General features: G+C 41.5%; 1 protein-coding gene across 6 annotated transcripts; it reads left to right on the forward strand.

The window, feature by feature from the left end:
* The first annotated feature begins 618 nt into the window (after positions 1 to 618).
* Positions 619 to 26973, forward strand: nipbla (NIPBL cohesin loading factor a). Of its 6 annotated transcripts, none has more exons than XM_034596341.1 (49): positions 619 to 1013; positions 2610 to 2681; positions 4286 to 4435; positions 4616 to 4781; positions 5195 to 5295; positions 5413 to 5524; positions 5799 to 5962; positions 7948 to 8096; positions 8851 to 8938; positions 9219 to 9437; positions 9580 to 9825; positions 9913 to 10088; positions 12127 to 12340; positions 12475 to 12651; positions 12810 to 12983; positions 13427 to 13588; positions 13699 to 13805; positions 13889 to 13975; positions 14150 to 14381; positions 15056 to 15207; positions 15305 to 15385; positions 15584 to 15684; positions 15814 to 15943; positions 16060 to 16142; positions 16241 to 16373; positions 16994 to 17137; positions 17306 to 17392; positions 17640 to 17860; positions 18043 to 18145; positions 18308 to 18406; positions 18569 to 18715; positions 20036 to 20170; positions 20355 to 20453; positions 20564 to 20617; positions 20712 to 20820; positions 20927 to 21057; positions 21320 to 21460; positions 21573 to 21666; positions 21865 to 22019; positions 22166 to 22256; positions 22471 to 22644; positions 22831 to 23021; positions 23258 to 23365; positions 23674 to 23874; positions 24073 to 24219; positions 24370 to 24749; positions 24831 to 25005; positions 25378 to 25575; positions 25684 to 26600. In XM_034596341.1, the coding sequence occupies exons 3-49, from the start codon at positions 4372 to 4374 to the stop codon at positions 26044 to 26046; spliced, it is 7065 nt and encodes a 2354-aa protein (XP_034452232.1). In that variant the 5' UTR covers positions 619 to 1013; positions 2610 to 2681; positions 4286 to 4371; the 3' UTR covers positions 26047 to 26600. The 6 variants fall into 6 exon arrangements, with proteins under 6 accessions (XP_034452232.1, XP_034452231.1, XP_034452230.1 ...); XM_034596340.1 differs by having other exon boundaries at positions 9913 to 10664; positions 25684 to 26046; XM_034596339.1 differs by having other exon boundaries at positions 624 to 1013; positions 9913 to 10664; positions 13702 to 13805; positions 25684 to 26046.
* Positions 26974 to 27702: the final 729 nt, after the last annotated feature.

Here is a 27702-nt window from a genome sequence, read left to right on the forward strand (position 1 = left end):
TAACTCTTTTATTAAGGTGTAATGTGCCAGGGTGAAATAGGTCTGGTCTGAGACAAGACAAGACAAGACAAGACAAGACAAGACAAGACAAGACAAGATAAGATAAGATAAGATAAGATAACATAAGATAAGATAAGATAAGACAAGATAAGATAAGATAAGATATAATCCTACACCGGGGAAATTTACAAGCAGCAAGGGTGTCAAGATTTGACATCTGTAAAGTAATAAAAAGTAGCATGCACTATAAGTGGAATAAAAAACTGCTATATACACTGTAAGTATTTGAACAGTGAAATGAATTCCACATAAACAATTGAAATGCACTGACCTGAGTTAAAGTGCAGTACATCGTAGGTGCATGTGGTTCTACAGCTGATACAGTCTCACTGCTGCAGGAAGCCACGACCTGTGACACCTCTCCTCCCTGCGTACAGTCCATCTTCTCCTCAGACACCTAACACGTGATGATTTGTTTATATATTAGTCTGCAGGCTGATGTTTGCGTTTTGAGCTGAGGCTGAATTTACAGCAAACTTGTCTTGCAGCGCCCCCCGGAGGCACAAACGCGAAACGCTGCATGGCATTTTGTTTGGCGCCGATGGAGGGAGTCACTCCTGAGATCTTTGGTCAGTCAGACGGCAGAACTTCCGGTCGGCATTTTGTTCTACGAGAGGAGAGCCTCTTGATGATCGCAACAATCGTCATATTTCTCGTTTACTGTCGAAATTGGCTGCACTCGGTGTTTACGTCGGCGCAGACCGACTGAAACTCCGAAGAACGAATGTTTCCCCGCGAACGTACGTTGGAACATTCACCCGCGAGTGACGGAAGAAGAGCGAATCAGTCCGACCCGGATTATTGTTGATAGCTAGCAGGCTAGCTGAGCGGCTAGCTGGCAAGCCAGTCGAGTTCCTTCTGGAGGAGCTGCGAGAGAGAAGAAAGGGGGAGCTAGAGATACGGACACAAACCCAGCTAAAACATTCCCCTCCCTTTGAACGCAACATCCGAAGGTAAATACAATCACCCGTGTCTCTTTATAAATCAAACTTTTTCATTTGCGGTTATTTTCTGCCACGTTAATAAAAGCTCTGCTGCAAGACCACCTACGGCGTCGTTAATCGTTGACCGGGAGGTAACGGAAGCTAGCGAACTAGCCAGCCAAGCTAGCTAGGTGTGTTTTTGCTCCGCCGAGGCGCACGGCCTCAACTGGATGTCATTTGTCGAGCCCGAGGATTGGGCCGTTGCCACGGATTTAGTACCCGTGCGGTCGCCGTCACAGCGACTCCCTCGAACCCGTTGCTTTTTCTCCGAGCTCAGGGGGGAAAGCTTTTAGCGTTTATCAGCCCCCGACTTAGCGCTTCCTCGTCCATTTTTTGAATCTCCTTCCCTCTTTTTGAACGGGGGAGCAGCGTTAGAGGCTAACTAACAACACTTGGATCTAGTTAGCGCCACTGGCCAGCCATTAAAACACGACTATTGTTGTTAGCGAATGTTTTGGCAGTTAGCGCTGGTGATTTTAGCGGCTACCACCAGCGCTAAGTGTAGCTTCGCAGTTAGCCCCGCAGCATCCACACAGTCAACTTCTGGGAAACTGTATCGTTTGGGGTTTTGCTCGCAAGCAGCGGGCTGCGTCTGGTAAGTCGGCGAACTTAAGATAAACTGTTAATTGAATGGCGACTGCAACTGCGCGCTAACGAAGTGTCGGGACACTCGTTCGTGTTATTTGCCTCCCGCTGTTGTGTTTTTGTTTTCGCTGGGTCTTTTGACAGGGCTAACGCTGCCTTTTGGTTTGCATTCTGTGCCGGAACTGTTTTGACTGAGCTCGGGTTTACGTTGCCTCAGTTGTAGTCGCTCCACATTTTTGGAGTTTGTTGGAGCTGTGGCTGCTGTTCGTGGGAATCGCGGGTATTTGTTGCATGTCCACAACAAATGCAGCGTGGTGGCTCCCCTGCAGACACCCGTTTGCGGAGTGCGCACGGTGGCGGTGGCTACCGGAGGATGCAGCCCCCCACTACTGCCCGCCACCATCACGGTGCATCTGTTCCTTTGTGCTGCCTCCTGCTTGTCAGTCTCACAGCTGTCAGCCAAGCCTCTGCGTACTGAGGGAGACCACATAGCGCGAGCATGCTAACAGTGTCGCTGGCTAGTGTAACCTTAACAGTGTCAGTCTGTGGATCCGCTGCTGCAGGCGTGTGGAATCGGCTCGACGTGTTTACAATTTGACCCCAACGATCCGCCTCGCACTCAGGTCTGGTTGCAGCGGTGTGTTTACAGGTCTACATTGGTTCCAGTGAGATGCAGAAGTTGCTGAGAAGGTTGTTGCATTTGTTTAGAAGTCAGTAAAAAGGATTTCCCATAAGATCAACAGTGCTACCTACTTGCATTCTTGGTTTGAAGATTGTATGGCAGTAGTGAGATTCTTTGCAAGTATGAAAATGCATGTGTGACAGTGAATGTTGTGATGCTCTGCAATATTTTTGTTGTTTTGGCGAAATGTCTTAGTCCGACTTCTGTAGACACAGCTTCTTCCTAAATTGTTCAAAAGAAGATTCATTTGAAGTTGTGTGTCCCAGAGTGTGATGCAGAGCCATGTTCTCTTTCAACAGATTGAAGGAGTAGGATTTTTTATCTGAAATGTCAGTGAGTCCACCCGAGACTGCACAGAATTCTTCAAAAAGGTATTATAATGTTTTGCATAATCTTTCATGTCACTGAGTTGTTATTATTGTTAATAATCATAAAGACAGCTGAGAATGTTGGTGACACATTTAGATGCGGCTGGTGTGTCATCAATATCTAATTTTGATATCTGACTTGTTTTATTTTGGTTTCATTGAGAATTATGTATCTACAAGTGAGCCCTGCACTGGCCTGCTCTCAGCTTGTTGTAGCAGCCAGGTTTATCCCTGAAGCGTGGGCTGCGTTCACATATTCTGGAAATCGCAGCTGGCTTTTCCCTCTATTTTTCTTTGACCTCCCGTACTGTCTTCCTTGAGAGGTCAAGGACATGTAACAAGCAAAGCGATTTTAAGACAGATTAAGTGCACCTCAGGGCCCTAATTTGTGCCGATTTATCATATTATGCTGCAAGCGATTTGAAACTGCACAGAAGATTTACTTCAGTTGGCTACTTATTCAGTTGCACGGTATTTGTGATGTCAAGTATGCATAATTTGTGAAGTCAAATTGAGAGGGAAAATAGTGGAATGTTGGTATGTATCCACACTTGGTATAGTATCTATCTACTGTATTACCAGGGCAATCAATGTCATTTATTGGAATGCATTATTGCAGGCACTGTACAACATTCAAACATTTCTATGAAAATCCAGTGATGTTAATATGGTGGTGTGTTTACAACTGTGTCACAGTCTGTTTTCCATACAGAGAATGCACAGGTTTCCATCTTTATGCTACAGATTAAAATGTTCATGTGTATATCACATCTGCCATGAGGGTAAATCGGAGTAATCTTACATGACATTTAAATGACTCATAAGATGCATCAATCAGTATAATGAGGCTTAACTTGGAGAGACTGACTTATTCCTCAAGGTTTAGCAAAACCCCCACAACTTAAAGATTTTATTTATTACAACTTTTGCCTCAGTAAATAAATTGTTGTTTTGTTGCTGCTTATGGTTTGTAACAGTATAATTACATAGTATGCAGCAGCAGGACTGTCTAATAGTTCGTGGCCCTGTTCTTTAAACATAAGGCCTAGATTCAATCTTGTCATAATGTGCATTTGTTTCTCATAAGACTGCACTCATGCTCGTGGCGTATTTCTGAACCTGTGTCCCTGCATCACGTACAGAGAGAACTGAGGATTCACCTCTTATGGATAGGGAAGCAGCCGTAAATAATAATACAAATCAATAGACAATATCAGATATTAGTGTGAAAAGGTTGAGGTCCTGTTTAAATGTAAAACTTTCCACCTGTTTGATAAGATCCAATTAAACACATGTTTTTGTGACCTACAGATGACGTGGTAGACATAGCAGTGTAAATATACGGTGGCAAATATCCTGACTTTCACTATTAATTGGATATCCTTGAATAATATTCATTATCTTATTGTTTTTACTCCTCCTCTTGTCTTCTTTATCCCCTCTTCTATCTGCCCTTTTCACCCTCTTTTTTTTCATCCATCATTCATACTCACCCATTCCCATCTTTTCCCTCCATTACTAATCTCTCTCTCTCTCTCTCTCTCTCTCTCTCTCTCTCTCTCTCTCTCTCTCTCTCTCTCTCTCTCCCCCCCCCCCCCCCCCCCCAGGTGTCAGGAGATGTGAGGACGGGTGTCGTCCATCGACCCCCTGATCTACCTGTGTATCAACACACTCCCCCACCCTCACCTTCAGCATGAATGGGGATATGCCTCATGTTCCCATCACCACTCTCGCTGGGATCGCTAGCTTAACAGACTGTGAGTAACGCAGCTGTCTTGTGAACAACATTGTGACAGTTTCCCTTATGTCTCCTCTTCCTGTGAAAAAAGCCAAAATATTCTGAGTGGATGTCAATTTACAATTGTGATTCCGCATCCGGTCTCCTGCCTTGTGTATTTATTTATCTTCCCACCTTTGCTCTTTTCATCTCACCTCAGTGTTGAACCAGCTACCCCTCCCTTCCCCTCTCCCGGCCACCACCACTAAGAGCCTCCTATACAATGGGAGGATCGCGGAGGAAGTTACCTGCCTGCTGGGCTGTCGGGATGAGAATCTGGCCTCCCAGCTAGCCCATGGCCTCAACCAGGTGTCCACAGAGTACATGTGAGTATACAAATGAGAGTGTCTGTGTGGCAAAAATCTGTCTTGATTTGTAACATAATTTTTAACAGAATCCATCGTAACTAGGCTTTTAAAAGGATTATTAAAAAAAAAGAGACCACAGTTGACGTTTGGAGATCGAGTGATGATGTGTAGTTTTATACAAAAAGATGAATCTTGAATGAAATGAAATCATCAGAGACTTAACACTTATGCCAGAATACATGTTAATACATAAGCTGTGGTTAAATTTATTAGATGCAATTATTATATAACTGTGTACCCTATAATGGTTTATAACAGTTTATAGAATGCAATTGGAAATTGAAAAATAATCATTTATGTTTGAAAGCACAAAATTGAATCCAATCTAGTTTGTGTTGATGTAAATCATTTGCATTTGTGCATACTTTCAGAGAGCTGAAGGACAACCTGGGTAGCGATGAGCCAGAGGGAGATGCACCACTGTTGCTGCAGACCATGCTGGCCAGGAACCCTGGCATCTTCAGGGAGAAAAGTATGGAGACACTTCCAGTACCGGTTGCACATTATGACACGATGGCATACAATTGCATAGACCCGCTTCATGTTGATATTTTCTAAACAAATTAACTGTGTTTTCATTCCTAAACAGATGTGATGCAGCAGCCAATGGTACCACCGTTCAAGATCACCCAGAATCCCATGCATAGCCCTGCCCAGTCTACAAACTTCCAGCCGGCTGCAATTTCTCCCAGTCCGTCAAGGTAGGTTGTGCAGCCAGAATTAGATGGTCCTAATATATCATATAATTTAAAATGGTGACTATTTAATTGTTTTGCATTGGTATAACCTGGCTATTTTACAATATGTGTCATTGTTTTCTAGTTTTATGATGGATTTACTGGATGTAGTATCATCAAATATCTGAAAGATATTACAAAAATACTGTCCGTTATTTATTTCCCAGTTAATTATGTAACTTCTCTCTGCCGCCTTGCTTACCTTCTCCCACCCTGTCCTGTCCTTCGTTTCTTCCAGTCGGTTTGTTTCACCTTCGAGTGGGTCCAGTAGCCGGTACATGGGCCAGCAGAACAGTCCAGTACCCAGCCCCTACACTCCTCAAAGCCCCGCCCCTGGTTACATACAGCAGTATCCCCACCAACAACCACCCAGCTATAACCAACACCAACAGATACAACAAGGTGAGTGTATATATGTGTGTTTGTTTTGCTTGTATAGTATGGGTCTGTGCCTCCTTGCCTGCATGTACATGGTGTGTATGAGTTGTTTAAAGACAGTAGTTTATTTTCTGATTTGCTTTGCTATAATTTGCACATGTTTGGCTAAAGAGTCCTGTTGTTTTATCTAAAGAGCTTATTTGAGGAGATATGTGCTGTGGTGTAATTCAATGCATTCTTATTATAAACTTGAGAACGACAGTTTTGCTTTCTGACATGATATGTCTGGTAGATTTGATCAGCTTCACATCACTTATAATTGAAAGTGCATGTAAATCTAACACATGGGAATTTTACACAACTACATTTTTGACGTTGTCTGCTAATCTCAGTGTTCTTGGTGGTGTCGTACTTTTGTTGCATGTGATCAGCGGCTGTGGTTTTATGGACTGTCACGAACACAATTCTGTTCCTTGTTTAGCCACTGTTTATGCGAAATGCTAAATTCATACTCCCTTAAGTTGCTTCACATTATCTCTCCTGTGTTGCCTCATTCCGTCATTGCTTTAATTTATTTATTTTTGGATTGATTTTAGTCTCATTGGTTTCCCGGTGTTTAACCAGAGATTTCCTGAATGGTTTATGAAACTAGGAAATAAGAATATTTCTGGTGAAAAGCCTCATTTTGAATTTAGATATTCAGAATTTTATAAAATAGGGGGAATTGAAATAGAAAAAATTATAGTAAGTTTAAATTATGTGAATGCTGAATTAGGTTTAATAGGCCAGTGTGATTGTTTTATGACTTTAACAGTAGAGCAGATATTATTAAGCTGCTTTCAGACATTCACTGAATTCTGCAGATCCTCTGTATTTTCTCCTCCGCGGGATTTAACGGGAGCGAGTGGTTAGCGCTTCTAACACGCGACAGAGGCAAAAAAGACAAAAACAAAAATAAAACAAATATCTTCGGGTGAAAAGGCGGTGACTCATACATAGAAGACACTGACAAATATGTCTAGAGAGTTTGTGGTGATAAGAGCCGACAACGATGTTTGGGTGCTGTAAACATGATCGCGTGATCTCCGTAGCGGAGTTAATACGTCACTTCCTGTGTCTGTCTGCTGCACCCGACTGCTCCACCTCTCACCTGAATAACGGGGAGGATTTAATGCTGTTGTGAACACGCCTGTGCAAAGAACCTCCCGCAGTGTTGTGCATGTGAAAGAGAAACTGCGGGTAAAGCCAGTAGCCAATTCACCAGATTTTACCCGGAGGTCAGGTCTGAAAACGGCCTTTGTCACTACTGGCTTATAACCGGATTGTCATTGTTGGCATACATGCAGACGATGATGTATATTTGAACTCGAATTTTAACACTGTTACGTAGTTATTCATTAGTTGTATTTGTGCTTTGTAGTTTAATAAATGAGGTGTTTATGTGCAACATTTTATGTAGTGAATTTAATTATTCAAAGTGTTATGCTTTTATTGTCTTTGATACTTAAAATTATAAAAGATCCCATGTTACGGGTTTATTTGGCTAGAAAATCTCTGCTCTCTGGACATGAATAGATTGCACAATTAATTCTCTAACAGCTTTGACATTTGTGGCTTCTACCATGTAATTGGTTGACAATATTATTGGTTAAAATATTGATTATTTTCTGTTTTATATCATACACTTCTACTTTACTGGTAAATATTTGACCTGCAACAAGAGAAGCTTCTCTATTTCTCTGTAGTGAATTACAGACAGCAGAATATTTTCCATTGCATATGCAACCTATAACTGTAAGGGCCTTTTCTATTTATAGTCATTGAAGATTTCATTCACTTATTATTTTACTGGGTCTCAATTTGCTGGAGGGATCCTGGGAGAAGTGAAGCAGTTGAACCAGAAACATTTCTTTGGTCCAGTATGAGAACTTATTTTTTCTGTCAATGTTATCATTACCTACCTAATAGATGATTCTAAAAAAACAAATTTTTCTTTAAATTTGTGACAGTGTCTGTAGCCAGTCCCATGGTTCCTGGTGGCATACGAAATATCCACGAGGGCAAAGTATCGGGGCAGATGGCCAATGCTGCCAACCACCACTCAGACAGACATGGCACTGAGGACTACCTTAACATTGTACACCGACTGGGCAGCGAGGTATGACTGACAAAGTCTTAAAAGGATATTTTACAAGTTAACTTAAAAGCATGTATCATATTTGTGAGTGAATAACAAAGTCAGGGTGATGAATAATGGCTGAAACTTCTATGCGTACAGGCAGCATCTGTCAATGAACGTTCATGTGAGGAAATACAGCTGTTGTGTCTCAGACTACACAAACAGATTTAGACAGAATTCAGGTGCAACATTTTTACAAACTGCTCCGGGCTAAAGTAAAGACAAGTAATGTCAAGTGATGTTTTCACAGGGGTGGTTATGTAATGTTTACCAACCAGACACTGGGGTTTCTCAATAAAACCTCTAAACCACACACAGTATGTGTATAGTTATATTTGTTTGTTATTTGTTATGTTTAGGTTTTATAACTTTGTTCTCAATTCCTGATTTTCTAACTTGACACGGTTTTCCGTCACTGGGGGAGAATTCCCAGGAGAACTATATTTAGGGGAAATATTTCTATAAACATATCATATGCTGAATAATATGCAATTGGGTGTTCGGTTTAATATTAAATCAACAATATGCTTCTGAATTGTTGGACATAATTTATAGATGATTCAAATTATTTAGGTCTCCAAATTACATATAGAACTACAATTGAGATGCACCTGTACGCTAGAGCTAGTGCTCCGTCATACAAGAAACCTTTGGGCAAAAATTCGATTTTCTGTTTAGAAAAATGTTTTGTTTTTGTCACTGTAAAGCTCATGCTCATCTATATGTTGTCTAGGAGGGTGACTCTGCCATGAGGAATACTTTCCCTCTGAGGTCTCCACAGTCCGGCTGCTCCCCAGCAGGGAGTGAAGGAACGCCCAAATGTAAGTCCACTGCCAGAGGATAGGAGGAACTACACTGCATACATCTACACTGCCGCTGGTGGAACTATTCCTAATTTCAATTTCACAGCAGCAGAATAGTTTGAGGCCATCATTTCTCAGAAGTGTTACAAGTCCACAGTGATTTTCATTTCACTCTTAATGGCCATCTTGGTATATAGCACTGCATTTTATTGGATTAGAGTACCTCGCACAGGTATGTGCTCTTCTACACACATTTGAAGGGTAACTCTCTTGTACATTTGTTCTTGCTCCCTCACAGCGGGTTCTCGCCCCCCACTGATTCTGCAGTCACCACCTCCCTATGCACCCTCACCGAGGGAGGGAGGCCCTGACCAGAAACAGCAGCTCCAGCAAAGGAAGAAACCCCCAGCGGTGAAAGAGGAGAAGGACATGTACGATATTGTCAGCTCGCCAAACAAGGACTCGACAAAACTCACCCTCAAACTGTCCCGGGTCAAGTCAAATGAGTCAGATCCAGGTAAGAGTAGACTTTGTATCTCGTTCAAAGCTGTACTCCCATCTTTTAAGAACAAACTACAAATCTTGTCAGTCTGAATCCTTGAAGCACTAGAAATCATCAGCCCTTTTATTTACAACCCTGTTTTTTGTTAATATCCCAGGTGACATGCCAGGTATGGACCAGAACTCAGACAACATGGAGGCAGACCTGGGCTTTCAGCAGGTTCCTGTTCTTCAGCAAAACCTAGCAGCCCGGCTGCAACAGATCTCCCAGCACGGTGGTGCCAGTGGTCTCCAGCCTCCCAGTTCCCCTTACGACGAGGCAGAACTGGATGCCCTCGCTGAAATTGAAAGGATAGAAAGAGAAACGGCTAGTGAGAAGTGCTCCAAGGAAGTGCAGGATAAAGGTGAGTAGGATATTACTGAATGTGTGTATGGATACAAACCCGTAACTTTGGCTGATTTTCGGAGTTTCATGTTTTTCTGTTTTGCAGACAAGCCTCTGAAGAAGAGAAAACAGGACTCCTTTCCCCTGGAGCCAGGCGCAGGCGGACCAGGTGGACCCACAGGTGCCCCAGGAAGTGGATCAACAGGCGGAGGAAATGCTGGCAAACTGACCCCCCAAGAGGCCACTGCAGCTGGGAACGGTGCCAGCCGTCCTCCCCTCATGGTGAGCATCGACCTACAGCAGGCAGGCCGAGCTGATGGCCAGCTTGACCCCTGTTTGGCTGCCCCTATTCCAGCTCTTGAGGCCCAACGCTGGCCGGAAGAACCAGCTAGTGGGCCGGCTGCTGTGGAGGGTTCTGACACAGCTTTACGGTTGAAACCAGACGGGCGGCCGGAAGTCATCAAGAACAGGGTTGATAAACATGACGGCAGGAGAGAAGGTCGGGATTCATCAAAGCACCGACATGATGAGAAATCCTCTGACAGGCGAGGAGAGATGCCAAAGTCATCAAACCGTGGGGAACACGGACGAGACAGGGACCGAGAATCTGACAGAGATAGGAGGCATCGGAGCGAGACTGGTGGTCGAGACCGACGCTCTCCCGACTCTCGCTGCCGCAGTGACAGAGATAGGTCGGGCTTCCGGGCTTCTTCCACTGGAGAGCCTGGTCGGAGCAGCAATAGGCAAGATGGTTCCAAACCAGCCTCGTCTGCTTCTGGTGTTAAACTTCCAGATTCCTTCCCTGCTCAGCTCCTGGGAGGGCATAGTGGCGCGCTGAAGAACTTCCAGATCCCTAAGGTGATCTGGGCCGACCCCAAAAAAAAAAAATTTACTCATCTACCAATCATTCAGCCGTCACTGCCTGCAATCTCACGAAACCAAAATATACCACTGCTCATGCTTCGTTTTGGTTTTTGCTTTTCCATCCATAAGCCTTTTGTTTATTCCTGGGATTGGTCTAAAGATCAGTTAACACATTAACCCACACATCTGTTTAAAGTAGAGATTTTTTAAGTTGTGAGTCCTGTGTGTAAACAAAAGCAACTACCTTAAAGAAATGCTCCAGTGGTCATTTTCTGGGATGATGAATATGGCTCAATATCTACTTAAAGCGCTCGCTGTCAGTATTTTGCAGCCCAAAAACTTCAAGCTTCAATTTATTTATTCCTCTCTTACTATATCTACTGTCAACAAAGTGTTCAGAGATGTAATGCCCAGCCACATGTCTTGGCACACAGTTACATGCCCCTGTGTGCTGAGCTTTTCTGTGTTTGCTTACAAAAACGAGCACAATTTGATTGTTTGTGGACAGTAATAGAGAGGGTCACTTGTAGCAATGGACAAACATAACAGTAGTTGCGCAAGCAGCTAGTGTACTGAAGCCATATTTAGTAAGTAAATGAGATTACACTGCCAGTTGTTTAATAGGACAGCCAGTCTAATCACCCTCACCACACATCTACACCGATTGACTTGTCTACTTAAATGTGGTTATCAACCTGACAAGTGCTGCATGTGCTTTGTAGGTGAAGTTTTCCTGGCAGGACGTAGAGATGTAGCTCCATCTGATTGGTTATAAAGTAATTGTGAAGGAGTTATAATTGAATCATATTAAGTGAAATTCAATCGAGAAGAGTTCTTATGGCAAAAGCCTAATTTGGTCATTTTTGAATTCACCTGAATTGAAGGAATTGTCCGCCACAGAATGACTATCTGTTTGTTTACATGTAAAGTTACCATTGTTAGCACGTGAGTCAATCACCTTCACCTAATTAAGTTCTCAGGACATTATAAATATAAAAAAATACGATCCTTCAGCCATACGTCTCATTCAGTAGCTTTATTAGAACAAACCTGCTGTATTTTGTGACCACCTACCTCAGCCAAACTCTTATCTCAATTGTAAGCCAACAGAGAGCATTGCCATTAATAGTTTCTGTGTGTGCTGTATGTTTTTGGCAACTGTCGGTGTTGCATGTCCAGTTTTTGCCTATCACCCTTTGTGGCTGTGGGGAGTTACTACCTTGGCACTGAAGTGTTGACAGTGTAATCTGACAATGGATTAGATATCATCCTTAAAAGTTTAAGATAATGTTAATTAGTGGAGTATTCCTTTAGGTCTTTGTTATTAGAACTATACTGGAAACTCGCATCAAATCACTAATCTAGTTTTGGTTAGTTTGTTTAAATTATATTATTTGATTTTCTTTTCTGTTCTGTCCAACACTGACTGAAAACTGACTTTTTTTTTTTTTCTCAGATCAAACGGGATAAGGATAGCAGTGGGTCAACTGAAGGTCAAATGTGGGGCCAGCCCAAGGTTAAACTGGAGCGGCTTGGTTTGGTGAAGGACTTTGAGAAGAGGCCAAAACCTGTTGTGGTTCTAAAGAAGCTCTCCATCGACCAGATTCAGAGGATCATCCGGCACAGCAAGTCTGGAAAGAACAGGATCTCATCAGGAAAGTCTGTTAAAAGTAAGACCAAGAAGCTGTTAACCTGCAAGCGGTTCTGCTAAATTTGGAGCATCTTCTGTACGGTGTTATCCACACTGTTAAATACATAACTAGCTTCTCGTTCATAACTTTATAATTTTATTATCAACTTTAAGGTGGTATGGACCCGGCAGTTCTGAAGGAGCTGCCTCCAGAGCTGCTGGCAGAGATCGAGTCAACCATGCCCCTGTGTGAAAGAGTAAAGATGAACAAGAGGAAACGAAGCACTGTAAATGAGAAGCCCAAATATGCTGAGGTCAGCTCGGACGACGACTTTGACGCAAACGGAGAGTGTGAGTTCAAATCTTTCAATTACTGTCACTTCTTTGTCGTGTGTAGAAATATGCTTAAAGTGTAATGAACATTAAAACATGATTGATCATTTTAAGTTTGTGTTGTTAATATCAATTTGCTTTTGTTAATGATTGGCCTTTATTTTCATTCTCTACAGCTGCAAGGAAGCGGCAGCGCAGAGAAAAAGACCGGTCCTGGGAGTTTGAAGAGAGGGAGCGCCGGGGCTCAGGGGAACATCGGAAAAGCGGGCAAAGAGAAGGTCGGCGAGGCTCAGGCAGTCGCTACCGAGACTCCGAAGAGGAAGAATCGCCGCCTCCCAGCGTTAGTGAACGTATGTATTCAAGTCACATCATGTCAACTTCTGTCTATTTGCTTTTTGACAGTGATAGAACTTTATTTGGAGTTTTTTAGAGTCCTCGACAGGTCCGCAAGCTCTAATATATTGGAAGTTGAATTTGAAAAAGAAAGAAAAAGGTTTCGGAAAATAGACATTTATAGGCATGGGTAATTGAAAGTGCTTTAATTAATATATTCTTTTTAAAAAGGAAAATTGGTTCTTTTTCGATATATTTATTCAACCAGTGCTTGCATTAAATTTTAATGCAAAAATGCATACATGTCAGTGTCCGGTTAATATGTTGAGCTGAACACTAAAAAACTGATTTTTTTTCCTAAACAATAATGAACTTGTAAAAAAGACAGTTTGGCGTCTGGCCAGTACGATGAAAACAAAACAAATAGCAAAGGACTTATATGAAAATTCACCTCATTAAGTTGCCAGAAAAATGAAGATGAAGGAGAAGCAGAAGAAACGGAAAGCGTATGAACCCAAGCTGACCCAAGAAGAGTTGATGGACTCGTCCACTTTCAAGAGGTTCTTAACAAGTATTGACAACATCCTGGAGAATCTGGAGGATGTGGATTTCACTGCCATGGGTAAATACCATTTCTGACTGGCCACTGTGGTCCATTTTTCTAAACCCAACGACATCAACCTCACTATAAGTAATTGTGACTTTGTGTAATGTTTTTATTTTGTTTTCCAGCAGCAGATGATGACGAGATACCGCAGGAGCTGCTGCTCGGTAAACACCAGTTGAATGAGCTGGGCAGCGAGTCTGCCAAGATTAAGGCCATGGGCATCTCCGGCAGGGTAAAGTATTTTATCTTAGATTGTTGATGCATAATGCTGCTGTAGAGAGCTGCAGGTCTAAATAATGGTCTATGTTGTTGTAGATCCCATCAGACAAGCTGGTGAAGCTATTAAACATACTGGAGAAGAATATCCAGGATGGGTCCAGGCTCACCACCCTGATGAACCATGTAAGTCCCCTTCCTCTGTTTTTCTTCTTTTCTTTTTTTTTTTACATTCTTTGCAGTGGAACTGATTAACAACATTTTTGTGATATTCTTGACAAATCAATACAGGATCCATTTCAAACTAATTTAAAGCCATAATACTGTCACTGGTCTCATCCATTTCTTTTCTAACCTCAGGACCATGATGCTGAGGATGAGGAGAAACTTTGGAGAGACCTGATAATGGAGCGAGTCACAAAGTCAGCAGACGCCTGTCTGACAGCTCTTCACATCATGACCTCATCACACATGCCGAAGGCTGTCTACATAGAGGACGTCATCGAGCGGGTGTTGCAATACACCAAGTTCCATCTTCAGAACACACTGTATCCACAGTATGACCCAGTCTACAGGGTGGACCCACATGGAGGTGAGGACACTGCTTCTTCATTTTAGTTTTGCAGTGGCAGCCCTCAAGGATTAAATTATCGATTTTTTAATACATAATGATATTTAGTCTGGTAACCTTGGGCATACTGGGAGAAATCCGGGTGGGCCAATTCACCAGTAAGTTGTGGAACGTAAAAATGTCCATTAAGCTTTTATCGGCCCTGTTAGTCTCTTTACTGACTGTCTCTGGGTGTGCAAAAGATGTTTTAGTCTGTTTGTATGTGTGTTCCTAGACCTAGTAAAAACAGGATAAAGTAAAAAGCTTTATTTCATTTATTTGTTTGACTTTTTATAAGCCGGGGTCTTAGATACTGCTGTGAATGTAATTAATGACTTTGTGGGAACTCAATGAGAAATACAGATTTATCTGTCTCTTTCACTGACTCCTTAGACTTCTGTCATGGACACACAAAGAGTATAAAGAGAAGTAAAACTTAAAATTAATTTGTAAAACAACCTAAATGATTGTTATTTACAAAATGAGTTTTTAAAGTTGTCAGCTCTGTCATGATGCACGACTATGTCCCAGCAATTCAAGGAGAGTAAAATTGAAGTTCACTTTGAAATTTGTTTGGTTGTAAAAAAAAAAAAAAAGTTTTATGATCAAAAACACTGTGAGAAATGTATTGAAAGGGGTGTTTCTCATTCATCTAGGTGGCTTGTTGAGCTCCAAGGCAAAGCGTGCAAAATGCTCCACACATAAGCAACGAGTGATCGTCATGTTGTACAACAAAGTGTGCGACATCGTCAGCAACATTTCTGAGCTCCTAGAGATCCAACTGCTTACCGACACCACCATCCTCCAGGTAAAAACTTAAATTATGTGACAATTTCATCGTTATATGTTTAGGTACAAAAACTGAATTACAAACCAGATGATTCATTGACTCACTCTTTTTCCAGGTTTCTTCTATGGGAATCACTCCTTTCTTTGTGGAGAATGTCAGCGAGCTGCAGCTGTGTGCCATTAAACTAGTTACAGCAGTAAGTCTTTATTTTCCTCTTGGGAACGTACAGAAATTGAGTGTTTATTATAAACACTGCTCATGACCATCTTTTGGGTCACTTTATCCTGAGCACTGCTGCAGTGTCTCATATACTTCCCTTGGTGTGTAATTCTTGCTTATGTTCTACAAAGCAATGAAGGTAGAGACTAACTGCCTGAATAAATCCTGTCTCCAGGTGTTCTCGCGTTATGAGAAGCATCGGCAGCTGATTTTGGAGGAGATCTTTACCTCTTTAGCCAGACTGCCCACCAGCAAACGCTCCCTCAGGAATTTCAGGTAATGTTTTTATCCACCAGTGCAGCATAACATTAGTAGCAGAGGTGAATATTTCCTAATAAGAAGGCCTGTTCCCCACTACTCTGGGTGATACACATGATAGTGAATTCTTGTGTTTCCTGTTCTTAGGCTGAACAGCTCAGACCAAGATGGCGAGCCGATGTACATCCAAATGGTGACGGCCCTGGTGCTGCAGCTGATCCAGTGTGTGGTTCACCTCCCCACCGACAAGGACGCTTTCGAAGAGTATGACACCAAGGTAGTAGAGCAAGCCAACACACAAAAACACCACATGAAAAAGCAAATGTACAATGCTTAGAAATACAAATCCCCTTTCAGACATTAGCTCACAAGTCCTTCTTTTCCTTTGCTCAGGTGGATCAAGACCTGTTAATAACCAACTCGTATGAGACGGCAATGAGAACAGCACAAAACTTCCTCTCAGTCTTCCTCAAAAAGTAATTAATGACCCTTGACCCAATCTTTGAAAATCCGGCTTTCCCTTTGTCCCTGTTATTTCCTGTGATGACCCCCACTCTCACCTTTTTCCTCTCAGGTGTGGCAGCAAGCAGGGAGAAGAAGATTACCGGCCGTTGTTTGAGAACTTTGTCCAGGATCTGCTCTCAACAGTGAACAGGCCAGAGTGGCCTGCTGCAGAGCTGCTTCTCAGTCTGCTTGGTAGACTACTGGTTAGTATGACTGAACACTTTTCTTTAAACTGGAAATTCATCTATTAGCGCTTAAGTGTTTCCAACAATAGATTATCTAGATCAATAGCAGGGGACAGTTGAACGATCTTTTGACGAAAGGGAACTCTTAAAACACTGAGACATGGACTTCAGAGGTTGCAACTGATTATTTGAATGACATCCTCCCTCTGCATTTATTTTTGCATTGCAAGTCATTTTCGTACTGCTGATTTTGGACTTTGCCATGAACAGGATTTATTTTTGATTTGTGGCAGTGACGTATTTTTACACTTAAATAACACCTAGTAAAAATTAAATAATCCTTAATGCAGTAATGGAGGGTTTTCCTGGGATCTTGAAGGGCCTAGGGGCTGTGGTTGCTTGGGGTCAGTCAAAATGTAACATTCTGTAAAAGACCAAAGTTACACTTGGTCTGTTTTTATTAATGAACACTTGCCCTGAAATTGGAGAGACCACACTATTTTTTTTTTTTAAACCTGCAGCAATGGTTTTTTATTTTCTTTTAGCCTGAAAATGAATGTGTGTAAAGTGATTTACATTTACATGATTTACTGACATCTCTTTTTATGTTCTTGTGTTCTTTCTGTCTGTCTCATCAGGTCCACCAGTTCAGTAATAAACAGACAGAAATGGCTCTGAGAGTAGCTTCTCTGGACTACCTGGGCACAGTGGCCGCCCGTCTGAGGAAGGACGCAGTCACCAGCAAGATGGACCAGAGATCAATTGATCGGATTCTACAACAGGTAACCAATACCTCATATTTTAATTATGATGATAATTACTTTAAAGTGTCAATATAGTGACAAAGATAATTAGCAGATAAGCAGACAATTTAGTCCCTCTTTTGCTTGATATTTCTCATGTTCTCATGTTTTTGCTGAAAAATCTCTTTTCTCTTTCTGATCCAATAGTGTCAAGGTAACGATGAGACCCAGCAGCTGCAGAAAGCCCTACTGGACTACTTGGAACAGAATGCTGAGACAGATGCTTCACTGGTGGTGGGTTTACATTAGACTGACTGTGCAAGTGGTGACTTTGAACAGCTTTAGATATCTGAAATCTATTAGCATGTTCTGAATTTACTTATTCAATTTAATGGGCTATTTAATCTTGTACGCTTCTATAAAATTCAAGAAGCATTCCAGTATTGGCTTAAACTCTCAACTATTGATTTCTTACTCCAAAGAAATACCTGTATGCTTTGAATCATCTCCATCTGATACTGAAACCCTCTTTGTCCTCTAGTTTGCTCGAAAGTTCTACATTGCCCAGTGGTTCCGGGACGCCACCACAGAGGCTGAGAAGTCCATGAGGAACCCGCATCCCAAGGATGAGGACTCATCGGATGGACCACAACACGCCAAGGAGCTGGAGAGCACCGGTGAAATTATGCAGCGTGCTGAGAAGCGCAAAAAGTTCCTGCGCAACATCATCAAGACCATGCCTTCTCATTTCACAACACTGAAGTAAGGATGTGACTGTCTCGGCAAAGTCATCCATATCACAGGAACTTATTTAATCATTCCAATGTTTTATCATGACATTGTCCTGTTCCTCTTTTGGTGTCACAGTTGCCTGTGAGTTACAGTCACTGCCAGTTGTCTGACGGTATAAAACTAAGATATCCTTCTGTGTCCTACTCCTACAGAATGAACTCTGACACTGTGGACTATGATGACTCTTGCCTGATCGTGCGTTATTTGGCCTCCATGAGGCCGTTCGCCCAGAGCTTTGATATTTATTTAACACAGGTACAATTTATTCTTACCACAAGTATCTTTTTAATGAAGCACAACAGCCACATAATAATTTGTGAATTACTCTTTAATAATCACAAAATATAATATTGATAATATCAGGGCTTACTGGTTTGTTGGAAATATCTGTTGGTGATATTTATTTAATTTTTATAGATCTTGCGAGTCCTTGGGGAAAGTGCCATTGCTGTGAGGACTAAAGCCATGAAATGTCTGTCTGAGGTCGTGGCTGTGGACCCCAGCATACTGGCAAGGGTATGTGAGGATCTGTGTTCGTAAAGACACTGTCATGCCTGATTAGTACATTCTGCTCTGTACTGTAATTGTGTTCTCTGCTGTTCTGTTGTATATGAAGTGATCTCATAGTCTTCTTTTTCCTCATGCTATATCCTGACACTCTCTTTTCCACTTCTGCAGTCTGACATGCAGCGTGGGGTCCATGGTCGTTTGATGGACAACTCCACCAGTGTGAGAGAGGCAGCTGTGGAGCTGCTCGGCAAATTCGTCCTCAGCAGACCCCAACTCACTGAACAGTACTATGACATGCTCATAGAGAGGATACTGGTAAGTTGCCCAAACAGACTAATTCTCGACACATTATTGCATTGTGGGGTCTCACTGTCCCCATATGAACCGTGCATCTAATTACGACCTCAGCTCTCTGAACACCTGACAGCCATTCATTACTTCTCTTCAATGAATGAGCCTTGTTTGCGATGATGTTTTGGTTTTCGCTGCATCAACAATGATCTGTAGGTATCAGTGGGTCCCTTCAGTGCTCCTCTAACAACTAATCACTCTTGTCTTGTCCATTGTCGCACAGTGTTTACACCACACCCAGTTTGTCCTTGTGATGCTGTGGTTGGAACGATGATTATACAGAACAAAAACAATTTTCAAGTCATTGATGGTTCATAGATGAGGTCAAATCTACCATCTCTCATACACACAAAATACAGCTTCCTGATGCCCACAACATATTTCACATATTCTTAGATTCTTAGAATCTCAGTAAACTATTCACATTGACAATTATTGTAGAAATGAAGCTGCTGTTTCATGCACCTTTTTTAATTCATATACAAATGAGACTAACAGGAAATGTTCCTGTGTTTACATGAAGAAGCATCTGCATTGATTGAGTTTGATGAAAAGTTGCTTGATTGTGGATTTGTAACATTTATTTTACATAATAGAAACAATTAACTAAGCAGCCAGTTTAAAAGCAGGATGCAGTCCAGGTCATTGCGTGTCCGTTGTAATGTAATGTATCGATTTTGAAATGCGGTCCAACACAAAAGCCTGGTGCTTATTCTTTGTGCTCAGCATCTGAGAAGTGAACACGTTGGAATTGTTTTGCCTGTTGTCATGGAAATGTTCAGGAGGGTTCATCAGAAGTTCACTCCTCATTACAGTCTTATACTGCCACCTATTGGCAGACAAATGCAGTTGCAACCCATGCAAAAATGTAAACTAGACTGGCATTCATGAGGCCACATACTTCTGCCAAGGCCAAACAATTCTACACACGTCTGTCGAGATCTTAAAATAGAAAAAGGAAAGGAAGTAGTCTGACTATATGCTCTAAATTCTACTATTTCATTGATATCAACACCATTCTTTCTTTTTTTTTACATCAAAAGTCATATTTTATCTCTTTAGTGATTGATAAAGATTCCCCCATTAAATGGATTCAAATTTAATGGGTTTTTCCCTGGACCCTTCATCTAGTTTGGTGCAAATCAGTTTAGTACATTTTGCATAATCCTTCTTACAAATAAACTAAAAACAGACAAACACGGGTGAATACAAGAACCTTATGTTTATGTAACATTTGTATAAAATGGCAAAGCCTTAATGACTTGAATTGGTTTTGTTTCACAGGACACTGGTATCAGCGTAAGAAAACGGGTGATAAAGATCCTCAGAGACATCTGTCTGGAGCAGCCAACTTTCAGTAAGATTACTGAGATGTGTGTGAGGATGATCCGCCGAGTCAACGACGAAGAGGGTATCAAGGTATGGATTAACTGCACCTTTGTCCTTTGAGAATTTTCATTCTTTTTGAGCTATAACTTGCAGTCCTACCATTATTATTTATATTCTCTGTATTTCAATATATTCTTCACAAAACCTGGTGCTTAAAAGATTTGCAACTAGTGCAGATCTCAACTTGTGACACACAATCTTTTATTATTCATAGAAATTGGTGAATGAGACATTCCAGAAGTTGTGGTTCACTCCGACTCCAGCCCACGACAAAGAGACCATGACCAGAAAGATCCTGAACATCACCGATGTGGTGAGTTTCAGCAATAATAATAATAGACATCAACTAAAAAGGAAAGATCTCTCATCAAACACTTGCCCAATATTATATTGACGTTGAATTCTCGTTTGTGATTTCTTCAGGTCTCAGCGTGTCGAGACACCGGCTACGACTGGTTCGAGCAACTTCTTCAGAATGTAAGTATTTGATTTGGAATCTGGGCTTCACCTGCTTGGTAAAATAATCACTATTGCAAATCTTTTATAATGAACATTGTCTATCTTGCTCCAGCTTCTCAAGTCTGAAGAGGACGCATCATACAAACCAGCCAAAAAGGCCTGTGTTCAGCTAGTTGACAATCTGGTAGAACACATCCTCAAATACGAGGAGTCTCTTTCAGGTATGCAAGTTTAGCACCATGTTTATTCATACCTAGAAAACATCTGTGACTTCCAGAAATAACGTTTTTACTGTATATATTTTTATTTTTGGTTTTTCCTCTGTAGACAACAAGGGTGTAAACTCAACACGGCTGGTGGCGTGTATCACCACCTTGTACTTGTTCAGCAAGATCAGGGCCCAGCTTATGGTCAAACATGCCATGACCATGCAACCCTACCTGACCACAAAGTGTAACGTAAGTTGGGTCTACTAAATACATTTTGTTATTGTAGAATTATCAAGAAAAACAATAAATATCAAAGTAAAATCAATGATCCTCTAAATCAGGCTGGAAAAATGAACATAAATCCAGTAGTGAAAACACAGAGTGATTATTTGTTTGATGTCCTCTCCCATAATCCCTGTTTGGCTATTTAAAGAGCACCAATTGATTCATATTTGATGCCTGATCTATCTGAGTTTCTTCATCAGTTACTCTCTTACTGTTTCCTTTGCAGACTGCCAATGACTTTATGGTCATCTGTAACGTGGCAAAGATCTTGGAGCTTGTGGTACCCCTGATGGAGCACCCCAGTGAAACTTTCCTTGCCACCATCGAAGAAGACCTCATGAAGCTCATCATCAAATATGGCATGACTGTGAGTGGCAGCGACTCTTTGAGAATTCATATATGGTGCACCTCTGTAGAACCTGGTTTGCTGTTGGATCAGTTTTGTTGATGTGACATGTTTTTCTCCTTCCTCTCTATAGGTGGTCCAGCACTGTGTGAGCTGTCTTGGAGCTGTTGTTAACAAAGTGACACACAACTACAAGTTTGTCTGGGCTTGCTTCAACAGATTTTATGGTGAGCACTGTTTTTGGAAGCATAACAGCAATCTGCGGTGTTGAGCTTTGAAGTGTCACAGTACAAAAGAAGGAACTATATCAAGCTGGTCCACAAATGTAGTGTATCCCCAAATCTCTTTAAAAGAAAGTTAAAACTGTAGAAGGGGGGAAAAAAACATAATCTCTGTCCACTCAAATTATTTTTCTTTTTTTCCAGGTGCACTTAACAAGCTTAAGGTTCAGCATCATGAGGATTCTAACAGTGCAACGTTAGTAGCAAACAAGCCTTTCCTGCTGCGATCACTCTTCACTGTGGGTGCCCTGGGCCGACACTTTGACTTTGATCTGGAGGAGTTCAAGGGCACCAACAAGGTAGGAGAGCCGTTGATGTCTAATTATATTTCATATTTGAGACTAAACCAGAGTAAAGTTATGGATTGTCACTAAGTACAGATATTACATTTTGAGTGTTAATGCTGAAATGTACTGTGGTGTCAATATTTTCTTATGTTCATCAGGTTGTTATTAAGGAGAAAGTTCTCGAGCTGCTGCTATACTTCACCAAACATGAGGACGAGGAGGTCCAGACCAAAGCCATCATCGGCTTAGGCAAGAACACAAATATTAAACATAATGATTCAACAAATGTAAAGATTAGAAAGGATGAAGGCATTGCATGTTGTTGTGTTGCTGAGTCACTGACCTACAGTGTCATGTTAGCAACCCACAGGGCTGCAGTAGTAAGGTCAGAGATTTATACATGGAGACAGTATTGTTTGCTTGTTCTTAAAGACCTTTGCTCTTTGTTATTCTCTCGCCTCAGGCTTCCTTGTGATCATGCATCCCAGCCAGATGTTTGTGCCTGAGGTGAAGACATTGTACAATGGCATCCTGGCTGACAGAGCTTCCTCCATCAACCTCAAAATCCAGATCCTCAAAAACCTCCAGACATACCTTCAGGAGGAGGACACACGGATGCAGGAAGCGGACAGAGAATGTAAGTCGAGCTGTGGTTGTTGCTGAGTTGCTCGGAGCAATGCTCAATGACAAATATATTGTTAATTTCATCAATGTCCCTCAAAAGTTTAGTTTATCAAAAATACTTTTATTGAGTTACCTCAGCTCTGGGAATATGTAAACTGTAATAGAACCGATAATAAACACATATTTTTCATGCTTGCAGGGAAGAAACTGTCCAAAAAGGAGGATCTGAAGGAGATGGGCGACATTTCTTCAGGGATGAGCAGCTCAATAATGCAGCTTTATCTAAAACAGGTGTTGGAGGCATTCTTCCACACCCAGTCCAGTGTACGGCACTTTGCTCTCAACGTCATAGCTCTCACACTCAACCAGGGTCTCATCCATCCTGTACAGGTAAGAAGTGATTCATCTTCTTCAGTTACTGGTGACTTCCTGTCTGAAAATATTCTTGTGTGAGAGCATTTTCAAGTCTACAAGTGATTCTAAAATTAACCAAGATCCTTAATTTTATTTGCTGTGGTACATTTTTATCTCCCAGTACTTCCATTTAAACTTTTTATTATATAGTAAACAGAGTCATATAAACATATGCATGTGAACCTAACATTATTTTCATCTCATCCGTGCAGTGTGTACCCTACCTCATTGCAATGGGAACAGACCCAGAGCCCAGCATGAGGAACAAAGCTGACCAGCAGCTTTTGGAGATTGACAAGAAGTACACAGGATTCATCCATGTGAGTTGATTGATATGACTCATGTTGTTACTCAGTGACTGAAGCTGGTTAAGGCATATGTACCTGGTTCGGTCATTCTAATTTATCCTTTTGGCCGTCCAGCAACATGTGACAGAATAATAAAAATGACCCTTATATCGATGTGAAATTAAAATATAATTAAGTGGCCATTGTTTTAGTTTTTTTCTTTTTAACTATGTCTTTCAGTCTCGTTGTTTTATTGGTACATTTCCTTTGCTGCAGCTGCCTCAACAGTTGTCTGACATGCTTGGTTTGTGACACATCTCTTTGAACCCTTTCTTTCACAGATGAAGGCAGTAGCTGGGATGAAGATGTCATACAACTTGCAGCAGGCCATCAATTTGTCTCGCAAGAGCATCATCAGAGGTTTCAGAAAGGAAGAGACTAACTCAGCACTGTGCGCCCACCTCTTCACTATGATCCGGGGGAACCGCCAGCACCGCAGGGCTTTTCTCATCTCACTGCTGAACCTCTATGACGACAGTTCTGTGAGTGAACCTGCACTCACCTTAACGTGTATCTGCACGGCTCATCATTAACTACATGCTTAGTCAAAATCTACTTTGTGTTTGTTGTGTCTTTGCAAGAAATCTATAAAGTGCTTTATACAGGAACACTGCAATGTGACTTTGTCCCTGGTAATTACTTTTAAACTTTTAACTCTGTTTTATTATTTCTCTCTGCAGAAAACAGAAGTGAACATGCTGCTGTTTGTAGCAGACAACCTCGCCTGTTTCCCATACCAGAGCCAGGAGGAGCCTCTCTTCATCATGCACCACATAGACATCACCCTGTCTGTGTCTGGCAGCAACTTGCTGCAAACCTTCAAAGAGGTACTTTTTTGAATGTATTCTGCTAATTTGGATTGTGTGGTGCCTCGAGCAATGCAGTTGAAAAACTATTTAAAAAAAAAAAAAAAACACACCCCAAAAGTTGTAAATATCCTTACTGATTTTATTTGATTCTTTTTCCTGTCTGTGCAGCTTTTGTTAAAGGAGCCGAAGCGTAAGAAAAAGGTAAAGAAGGAATGCAAGAACACGACAGATGGGGAGGATGGCGAGGAAAAGATGAACTGTGATTCTCCAAGGAGCGACGACAGAGAAAACGGCAACAGCAATGATGACGATAATGATGGCGAAGATGTGGTACGGCGGCCTAAAAAGCCCAGAAAACCTGTTGCACCAGTGGCCTCGGAGTCCGAGTCTGATCTGGAGGATCTAGATGTGGATGATGCGGAAAAAGTAATGAGGCTCCTCCCAGATAACCCTGGCAGTCTCTTGGACTTTGCAAACGCCGTTCAGGGCATCCTGTTGTTGCTGGTGCTCAAACAGCATCTGAAGAACCAGTATGGATTCTCTGACAGGTAAGATCGACATAACGTAAGAAAATAACTCAGTGTGGGTCACGTGTACCACTCTAACTGAAACATTCTATCTTCCAACAGTAAAATTCAGAAGTACTCACCAACTGAGTCAGCCAAGGTGTACGACAAGGCAGTCAACAGGAAAAACAACGTTCACTTCCACCCTCGCCAAACCATTGACTTCATCTCCAACAACATGGCTCACGCCTCACTGACAGAAGATGTCAAGAAGCGGATAGTCAAACAGTACCTAGACGTAAGTGATGAAGCTGTAGCTCACTTCAGTGCCTCAGTTTCCTTTACGTCAAAGACTCCAAGTTAATTTGGGTTTACATTTTTAAATGCAAGATGATTTCTAAGATGACTTGTGATTTCATTTGTCTGAAGACAATGGCAGCTTAAAGTCAAGTGTTAGATTTCACTTATTTATTATACTGTGCGTAACATTCATTCTTCTGGCATCAGTGGGATAAGTGCTCCATTGATGCTCAGTGCTGAACTTCAAAGTATTAAACGCTCATTAGAGGTTACCCCAACTCCAGTCTTTTACATGTGGTTCTTAGATATTGACAAACTGTTGAGTGCGAAAGTTGTCTCAAAATTACTTTCTTGCCATTTAACGCCACAGTTCAAGTGTCTGATGGAACATCTGGACCCAGACGAGGAGGATGAGGAGGGAGAAGCGTCTGCCAGCGCCAACATCAGAAACAAAGCCATAAACGCCCTACTGGGAGGCTCCGGCCCCATGTCAGGACCCAGTCCGCGCAATCAGGCAGGACCAGAGACAGATGATGATTATAGTGATGGTGACGAAAGGACCCCAGGGGTGAGAGAGATGCATTCAAACGCACTATTTGAAAAAACACACTCAAAATTGTTAAAGTGGAAATAGCTCAATGTTTTTTTGTTTTTTTTTTATCTCTCCTCCCTGCAGTCCTCTCGAAAGTCAAGGCGAGCGGTTGACCCCTCGGACCCCGGCCGCATGAACGAGACAGTGGATGCAATGGATGTGATTGCCCTTTGCTGCCCCAAATACAAGGACCGGCCACAGATAGCTCGAGTCGTCAACAAGACCTCCAGTGGTTACAGCATCCACTGGATGGCAGGCTCCTACTCGGGGCCCTGGGCAGAGGCCAAGAAACGCGATGGCCGCAAACTGGTGCCTTGGGTGGACACTATTAAGGAGTCGGACATCATTTACAAGAAAATTGCCTTGACCAGCAACCACAAACTGAGCAACAAAGTAGTACAGACTTTACGCTCACTGTATGCAGCGCGGGAAGGAGGGGCCAGCTAATGGCTCCCGTGTGGTGTTTTTTGTTTTGTTTTTTTACCCCTCTGCTCAATTTCTACTTTATCAAAATCATCCTTTTTCCCTGCTCCTGCTCCTCCTCCACAACCTGCCACCTCCAACGACACAGCCAAACTTCACTGGATTCCTACCCTCCTCCTCTCCTTCCTCATTTTTGTAAGAAAACACAAGAGGGCAAGAATATTTGACACTACATACTTTTACATGAGTTATTCTTGCAAAAATGACACAAAACATAAGACTTATTATATTAGAGGGACTGCTCATGTTTTGTTTGTGTATAAGTTCAGAGGATAGAATCCAGAAGGCATTAAAGGAATAATTCACCCAAATTATCCCTTAAAAAGGCTATCAGAAAAAGAGACCTGGAGGGAAATGTTTTGTCAACATTGTTGTGGGAGCTCCTTCGCTGTTGTGCAGCAGATTCTAGTCGCTCATTTCTACTCCCACTGTATCATAGTTTAACACAACAAAAAACTAAAATGTTTATATCTCTGAAGACAAAAAAGCTGTAAAAAAAGAATAAAACCTTAAGTGAATGTTGGAAATTAGTCTTTTTGATGTTCTTATTAAAGTGTTTTTGGAGTTTATTATACTACTAGCACCCTGATGGTTTTTCCTTTTAGCTTTTAGATATTTGAAAGAAAAAGATGAAAAAAGAGAAGAAAAAAAAAATATAAGAATTTTTATTTTTGTTCACTTTTATTTGTCCATGCTGTACAATGGCAGAGTCCTCTGAATATAATTTATTCTATTTCGAACTACGCATGCAGTATATGTGGCCTATTGCAGGAGGATATTTTGTAAATGTAGATTTTGTTGTATTAGGTCACCCTAGTAATAAGAGGAAAGGGGATTCATACCCTTTTGGTGGAACAAATACTGCAATAAATTTTCTACTTCTCTTTGTCACTTGTCTGCTCAAAGTGTTAATCTGATCTTTTCATTTTACAAGTGGAAGAAAAATATAGGAGCTGATATCATTAAAAAACAAACATTGATAGGCCTGAAGTGCATTAAGACAGTTGATCACTTGAGGGAGAGAGCTGACAAAAAGATGCCATAGAAGTCTTCTATAAGTATTTATAGACTTGGATGTAAAGGGAAACTGTGTTTAAAATGCCACCAGTTAGTTATTTGTTGTGCACTTTGGAGAATCTGGCTACACAACATTTGCATCTATATGTTGCCATGTTGTTTGATAGGATATTCTTACAAAGACTATATTTGGCACTTAAAACTGTACGATCACATGTGACAAATCTGTCGGATACGTTCAGGATTTTCAAAGTAATACTTAATACAACAGAAAATGTACTTTACCAGAGGACTTACCTAATATCTTCAACCCTCTGTTGTGCTACTCAGCCGGTTGATATTTGTCTACAGCAAAAACAATGCAATGAATCAATCAAACTTTATTTATATAGGAACATTCATACTAATCAAACCCAATTCAGTGTGATGTGCAGGTGATTGACAGAACAGAGGACTTTGAAAGTGAGTTAAACATTCGGATTAGGACATAAATGACTTAATAGAATTTACCTGCCAAACAAAAGTGTAACTTTGGACTCATCGTTTGTGTTTTATTCAAATAACCAAGCGGACAAGTCGGTTATTTCGCGCGGTGCGTTGTGA

The sequence above is a fragment of the Hippoglossus hippoglossus genome, chromosome 9, assembly GCF_009819705.1.
Source record: "Hippoglossus hippoglossus isolate fHipHip1 chromosome 9, fHipHip1.pri, whole genome shotgun sequence".
NCBI classification, from domain to species: domain Eukaryota; kingdom Metazoa; phylum Chordata; class Actinopteri; order Pleuronectiformes; family Pleuronectidae; genus Hippoglossus; species Hippoglossus hippoglossus.

Coding starts and splice junctions, on each gene's coding strand:
- nipbla (XM_034596340.1), top strand. CDS start 4,372: ATGAATGGGGATATGCCTCATGTTCCCATCACCACTCTCGCTGGGATC. Junction 14,382..15,055: donor CAGGGTGGACCCACATGGAG/GTGAGGACACTG, acceptor TCATTCATCTAG/GTGGCTTGTTGAGCTCCAAG. Junction 18,716..20,035: donor TGCTCATAGAGAGGATACTG/GTAAGTTGCCCA, acceptor TTTGTTTCACAG/GACACTGGTATCAGCGTAAG.